Consider the following 7,326-nt stretch of genomic DNA (forward strand, 5'->3'; position numbering starts at 1 on the left):
GTAGCAACGGTGAAGTTTGCCTAAGATGACCATCAGCTGGATTGAACAGTAGCCAGGGGATTACCAGGAGACTTCTGAGAGAAGGAGTCAGCCTGGAAATACATCCAAAAGAAGCATGAGAGTGTGATGGGGGCAAGAACTGGGAGTGAGAAGAGGGAAGGAACAGAGCAGCCACCCAAACCAGGGCTGGCACTGCCAGAAGCCACCCGCTGGCACTGGTGGACACCATGAGCAGCCCGAATCCAGCTAGTACGCTGACACTGACGGGGTGCAACACGTAGAGACGCATGCCTTGGGGTGCCATGTGACTTGTGGGGTGCACTTTCACCAGCTAGTTTAGGGGTTTATCTGTTGCATCGCATATATGGATCCTAAATGGGTAGCTCACTGATTGCTGGTTAATTATGTGCTGATAATGAATAGACAGGCTGTTTTGATTGGGACAGACCACAGTCCGGTGGGCTGAGCCACCAGCGGCAGAGGCCCCTGTGCCCATTCTTGACGCAGTGACCTCACAAACCCCAGTGTCACGGACGCGTCCCCAGAGCCCGGGCAGGGCCTGGGTCCTACTTGTCCCTCATGTCAACAGTGAAATCAATTAAGCTGGTGCTGCCCGAGGATGAGGTGTACCTGGCAGGCTCCAGCATAGTTGGCCAACTGGTTCTGAAGCTTAGGAGCACCCTGGTGGACCCTGTGGTGAAGGTGGAGCTGGTGGGAAGAGGTTACCTGGAGTGGAATGAGGAGGACAACCCCCACCTGGACTACAGCAGGAGCACTGTCTGCAGGAACCAGGCTGTCTACATCTCCAAAGCGCAGAATTTCCACGTAGATGGTAAGACCCAGGTGCCAGTTAACATAACAGCTCCTTAGCGTTGGACTAGTGAAGATGGGGGTCAGAACTTTTCCAGTGTGGAGGAAGTCTTCCTTGTGCTAATGTGCTCTGTTTCTGTCCTGTGGCATATTCCTTTTCACTATGTCATACAACAGCAGGGGCCTCGGGGTGAACTGCAGTGTTTTGGTATGGGAAGTAGTATTTCAGAGCATGAGTAGCCCCTCAAAGGTCTGTGGCTGTGGCTGTGAAGTGAATAGTAGTTGCATAGAAAGCTACCACAACCTGCCCAGCAGCAGGTAGAAAACCTCTAGTCACAAACACATCACTGAAGCATTCTTTGGTCATCTAAAATGCTTGCCTGCAGTTTCTTATTGACTTACATACCACTGGGGATACAGGCTCTGCTATATTTGCAAATATGGTAAAGGCATTATTAGGGTTACTGCTGCATCTTTACTGAGAGACAAGAAAAATCTGAGACATGCACTGAAACTACCTGCAAAAGTATGATGTTTTCAGCGGATTAAACACCCCAAGATGCACACACATAAACTCAGAGCTAGCCATTAAAACTTACAGGTTTATTAGAAAGAATAAAGTCAGTGGGATGTACTGATGACCTAAAATGTATTTATTTGCAGACCAGTGAATTATTCCATGGGGTGCAATAGCAGTTGGAAGTCTCCTAAGAGGTTCACTCCCCTTCCTCACCCTTCCCTTCTTAGGATCTGTTGGGAATCCTGGAGATCTAGTTTGCAGATCACAGGCTGAAAGTCACTGCCCTTAGATTAGTTTAGTACTGAAGTTAGACTGTGTGCCAATACACAAAAGCTTCATTTGACCTACAACCTGCAGTGGTCAGGCTTCATTCCCTCCCAGACTTGAAGGCTCTACTTTGTCCAAAGGTCATTTTCCCCTTTCACATGCATTACAGCCTTAGTCTTGACCTACTGCAGCATGCAAACTCTTCCTACAGACAAACAAATGTTACAGCCCTAATGGGGAACAGGGAGAAATCATTTTGGAAAAATCATTTTTGCCATTATAAGAACAAGTACCCATTAAGCATCTCAGTTCTAGGCTAAAGTTCAAATTAGTGTTGCTTAAAGACACATTGAATCCACATTCTGTCACCTATACCTGAGTCCTGATTTTCAAGAGAGTTGAGTCCCCACATCTCTCAGGATTTGCCAGTGCAGGACAGTTTAATAATAGGTTTTTACTACAATTATTCAGACTTTATGCTCCTTTTTCCAGCCTAGCACTCTACAGAAGTGCTATACTCTGTGGCCCCCATTGAAGCTGGCATATGAGAAGTGTATATTTGAATAGGTTGCTGCTTGTGTCAGCTTTTGACACTCAGCTGCTATTATGCTCTTGATAGCACCCTACTGGCTGGTATTTGACCTTACCACATGCCCTACTTTGGTCCCACCTTATGTCCATGTAAGAAATGCATATACATGAATCTGGGTGCCTAATGGACATATTTCTTGTTAACCCTGGCAACTCCTGTTGCAGCATAGGGAGTTAAGGATTGTCTAAGGCACTGACTCCAGCCAGTTGTTGAATATGACTAGTAACATCTCTAGGATTGTTAGAGTCATAAAACAAAAAGCTGAGTTTCACTGCTACCACGGGTAACAATCCTCATCAGCAGCAGAAACCTCTGGTCAGAGTGAACATTAGCCAGAAACTCCCCAGCACTACAGACCGTTTCAAACTCTCCACGCACTGCCCTGCAAGGTCAGTCACACCCCAGGAAACCCCCTGTGTCCTTCACAGAAAGGCCATCTGTCAAGTTGCTCCTAACGGCAGCCTATTCGCACTTACTCACAACCACAACCATCATCTTCCTAGCCAAGAAACACAAGATGGAGCTCTTTTTGAATTAGGTAACAAAAATAACTTATCTAGAAGTGACTTAAATTTCCCAGTGTGACTGAAGTTCACAGGCTTTGCTGACCAGTAGATGCACAGTGTCCCTAGGTGCCTTCAGGGAGTTAACTCTTGGGAGCACCCTCCCACCTCTGCAGCTGCAGGAAAACTTTCTGCAGAGGAGCTAATTCTGTCGCATGGTTCAGGGGAATAAAGTTTTGGGAGGCCACAAAGGGGCCGGTTCTCCTGTGCAATGAGACTCATGTCCACCAGCAATTGGGAGGCAGGGCAGGTGAGTGCACCTTCACTTCCAAAGTGAACTCAATGCGACTGATTAAGGCGACTGTCATTCTTAGTGCAAGGACCCATGCAGGAGGTTAAGTGCAATTTTGTGAGTCTCTTTAGAAGTGATGCAAAATAAGCCAGAGAAAACAGGCTTAAAGTAAGTTGTACACACACACTGGAATAAGCACCTGCAAGCATTTTTGCACTACCTGAAGACTGACCCACTTCAGCTCTGCACACACAGCCAGGCTCTTAAGGCCACACCTGCAGCAGGGGTGGAGAAAACTGAACTTTTCAGTCAATCAACACACTGCAAAACCTGTACTGCATCCTACACCCCTTTCAGCTGGGGCTACAAGAGAGACCAGTCACCCCAGGACCTAGCTCCAGATCGTTCCAGGAGGGGAACACTGTTTTTTTTCAAAGTGAAATTGTACATTTGCTCCCCCTTTAAAGTCCTCCCTTCTACTAAAACAAGAACATTGCCAAAATAACTTACAGAGAACACGGTGTAAGTGAGATAAGGCCCTGAGAGTTTCAGGCTTCTACAAACTGTCAGAATAAAGAACATGACTTCCTTATATTGCAGTTATCCAAGAGGCTGATGAATTTTAGTTTCTTTCCTATCAGATTGTTTTAGGCATTTCTTTTCTTCAGAGTTACAATCCCAATTGATTGAAAACACTGTTATGCCAGCTGGTAAATCCCCCACACTGTGAGGAAACAATATCTGGGCTCTCCTGCCAGCAGGAATATCCAGTTTTGGTTATTAAAACTTGAAGCATTGTAGAATTCATCTGCAAAGGGATGAAGTTAGCAGGACAGACGTCTAAAAGTGTCACATCCCCTAGTAATATTGTTCAAAGGAAAGTTTTGGCACAAGGTATTAGGATGAAAGAAAGCCAAAGTTTGGACAATAAACTGCCAGCAGATACATGTGATTAAAACAAGAAGGTCTTGGATGAAGAAGAGTCAAGAGCTGGTCTTATGTGAACAAAGGGGGCCATATTTGTCCCTGCATAGGGGAGACAGTCTTTCATTACAGGCAGTGGAACATCACCCACATAAAACTGAATTCGATTAAGAGGAAGTAGGACAGAAGCAAAGACGTTAGAAGGAATGGACCACAGTTGTGCAGAGAAAGGGTCAAATATTATTTTTGCTGTACATGGGCTCTTTTGCACAGGTGAAACAAAATGCTGGAGAAAAGGCTCAGATCCTGTGCACAGCTGTGGTTGACAATGAGAGTGGAAGAGCGAGAGTTATTACACTGTTTTACTCCCTAGGAGCCTATTAGTGCTTGTTGGCAAAGTTCAAAGTTTGTGGCACTCCATGTCAACAAGTCAAGGCCCTGATGAGTTTGCGAGGAGCTGCAGGTTTGCTGTCCTTGTGACAAGATGAGGCCGATTAGCACTCCTCCAGCCTAGTGCCTGGCAGGGACCTGTAAATCTGGCAGCTGACCTGCAGAGCAGATTTGCAGTCCATCCCATACCATGCCTTTATGGCACTCTTGGTTAAATACCAGATGCTAAGGACACGTCAAATTTTGGGAGAAACATCAAGGTTTCTGGAAGGCACAAACATCCTGTGTGTTTAAAAGGCTCCTGGTAACAGCATGTTGTCTGACTTTCAGATGGCTGGCTGGATTCTGGGGTCCACACCTTTGACTTCCACTTCAGCTTTCCTCTGGGGCTTCCCACGACTTTCACTAGCAAAATTGGCCTCATTTCGTATTTTATTCAAGGGACTTGCAGCGGCCGTGAAATTGTTTTGGCTAAAGAGAAGAGATATTTACTGTTGCAAGGAACCTTTGGCAACCATGGAGAAGATGTGAAAGACATGGTAAGGCGAACAAACCAGCTGAGGTGGGGACACGCAGAGCTACCTCCTGTTTCAGTCCAGAGCCTCAACTTTCTACTACTGAGGGTCCAGAACTTTTAGCTCTCAGCTGAACCTTCTTCCTCCTTTTAGTGTTCAAATGACACTTTCAATATGTTCTGCCATCTTTGTCCTAGGGCTTGCACCAAGATGTTTCTTTACTAGCACGTAAGGTGCATTGTAAAATTCAAAAGTAATGTGCAGGGAGTGCTTTAAGATTCAGGATGAGAGAAGTGGGCATTTATTCTCCTTCTTTGAAGTCTAAGCCCTAGAGCAACCTTCACACCAAATAGTAAGCCCCTTTTCTACTCAGGTACTTTTGTTCTACCTAAACTGGTATAGTCAGTCACTGGCCATCAAGACAGCTAGAACATACTGATTTAATCATTTGTGGCCTCCCTCTAAATTTAGGTGTGGATGGTTAAAGGTGATAACATTTACATGTGCACATGTGTATCGTTGCACAGGTGCTCAGGACGACTGTGACAATTCAGCCATGTCACATTCAGTGCGGCAATGAAGACTCTCCTCTAGGTGGACAGCAGGGCCCATGGGGAGGGTTGAGCAGCCTCAGCTGCAGTACTGGGAATTTCTGCATGCAGCACTAGGGGATCACCCTGTATCCAGCAACAAGAACTCACTGTGCTTTGCCTTTCCCCACCACCGTGCAGGATCCGTTGGTGGTGGAAGCTAGGAAGGATGCAGTTTATCTCTGCTGCTTCAGTCGTGGCTCTGTGATCCTTCGGATTTACCTGCAGAAAAACATATTTTCCCCTGGTGAAATCATTGTCTTCATGACAGATATTTCCAACAGGACATGCAAGTACATTAGAAAGGTAGTTTTTGCAGTGCACTGCATTGTCCTGTACAGGGGCTTCAACAGCAGGGGAGAACAATGCTCCTTGGAAGACCGAAGTGAAGTGACGAGGCTGGAGTCCCGGACAAACACAGCCCCCTTCCAGGTCATGCGAGTCACCAGCATGCTGGTTCTGCCAAAGCCACTGCCTGTCACCAGCATGCTCATGAGAAATGAAATCATGTCATTCAGGTATGAGCTGGTAGGAACTTCTAACTTTCCTTGTACCTCATCCACCATGGTGGGCAGGGTGCCCATCATCGTAGCAATACCTGAGAATTCCTCTGGGGAGCAAAGCACCGAGAATCCATGTGAAAATGAAGGTGACAACTCAGAGGGGAATGCCCTTGATGATAGAGACATTTCTGAGAAGGACACGGAAACAATTGAAATCAAATCCAGTGAATAAAGGATTTTTCTGTGAAATTCATGCACACTAGCTGTCTGCTTTCACAGGAGGAGCCTGCATTTGCAGAGATGCTTCAGTGATTCCCAAAGCAAGAGGACTATAGCTAGCCAAAATCCAAGGTCAAGGAGACATATAAAGGGAGCCTGTGATTCTATTAAAATCACTCCTGATAACTGGATAAGGAAAATCAGGAGACTCAGCAGAGGCCTAGCCAGAGGACATACTTCGCATGCCCAGAGAATGGCCATTCTCCTATCCCTGGGAAAACAGCCTGCCCCAGCCTTGCCTAAAGGTATGAAGGAGACGTGCAGACCCCAGTGCGGGGTGCATGTGGAGAACCAGAAATTTGAAGACCAGTTGCGAGATGAGCCACATGACCAAGAGAGCAGCCAGGAAGCTGGCACCTGCTAGCTGCAGGGCAGGCAAGGCCAGCTGAGGCATGAGGGAGCTGCTCCTGCTGGCTCCTGTGGCAAGGTCAGTCAGTGGAAGGGAATCAGGGACCGGGAAACCCCAGGCTGACAGGGACAGCCAGGCAGCAAGGGATATGCAGCGCCTGTGTCTGCTGATGCAGGGTGCGAGTAGCACACCCTGAGCTAGGGAACAGTTTTCAAGACTTTGGAAGTCAGTGGAGCTGGCCAGGAGGGAGAGCTAAGCTGAAGCTCTTGACCTCTGACCGGGGAATTGTTTTAGCAAAGCGGTAGCCCTTTGAGGGCCATTGCTTAGGAGTTCCTCCATGCCATGAATGATGACAGAAGCTAATAGGTAGGTAGCACAGGACAAGATCCAGCAAGCAGGAGCATGTCCTGCCTCCCCCTGCCCCTCTCCCTTGCTCTGCTCTAGGATGTGGGCATCCAGCCTGACATGACTAGTACAAACCCACTCCATGTTCATTCAGGCTGTGGCCCTGGGAAAAGCTGCTGTAAGGAGCAGCAACACCTTCTGCTGCTGGGGGGAGAGGGGGGGAAAAGGTACTTGGAACCGGCATTCTCACTGCAACTATTTTTACAATTACTCAGCATCACCTCTACAATCAGTGGCTAAGATCACCAGCCTCTGTTAGCTGCAGGAGCCACTGTAGGCCAGCTCTTAGCAAGGGACCCTTAAGCTCAGTTGCATGGAGACTCTCAAGAAGTCTGCTGTAAGCCGCAGCACTTTGCTTGACTTAAGCGAGGAACAGAGGTCCAAGAG

At 47.3% G+C, this 7,326-nt stretch overlaps 1 protein-coding gene across 1 annotated transcript; it reads left to right on the forward strand.

The window, feature by feature from the left end:
* The first annotated feature begins 579 nt into the window (after nucleotides 1–579).
* Nucleotides 580–6,138, forward strand: ARRDC5 (arrestin domain containing 5). Its single transcript, XM_067298079.1, has 3 exons — nucleotides 580–832; nucleotides 4,629–4,837; nucleotides 5,545–6,138. The coding sequence occupies exons 1-3, from the start codon at nucleotides 580–582 to the stop codon at nucleotides 6,136–6,138; spliced, it is 1,056 nt and encodes a 351-aa protein (XP_067154180.1).
* Nucleotides 6,139–7,326: the final 1,188 nt, after the last annotated feature.

This window comes from Apteryx mantelli, chromosome 1, assembly GCF_036417845.1.
Source record: "Apteryx mantelli isolate bAptMan1 chromosome 1, bAptMan1.hap1, whole genome shotgun sequence".
NCBI classification, from domain to species: Eukaryota; Metazoa; Chordata; class Aves; order Apterygiformes; family Apterygidae; genus Apteryx; species Apteryx mantelli.

What these genes read in the sequence shown, in the direction of transcription:
- ARRDC5 (XM_067298079.1), top strand. Translation starts at nt 580, where the DNA reads ATGTCAACAGTGAAATCAATTAAGCTGGTGCTGCCCGAGGATGAGGTG. An exon ending in GCAGAATTTCCACGTAGATG is followed by an intron (nt 833 to 4,628) that starts GTAAGACCCAGG and finishes TCTGACTTTCAG; the next exon opens with ATGGCTGGCTGGATTCTGGG. An exon ending in GAGAAGATGTGAAAGACATG is followed by an intron (nt 4,838 to 5,544) that starts GTAAGGCGAACA and finishes ACCACCGTGCAG; the next exon opens with GATCCGTTGGTGGTGGAAGC.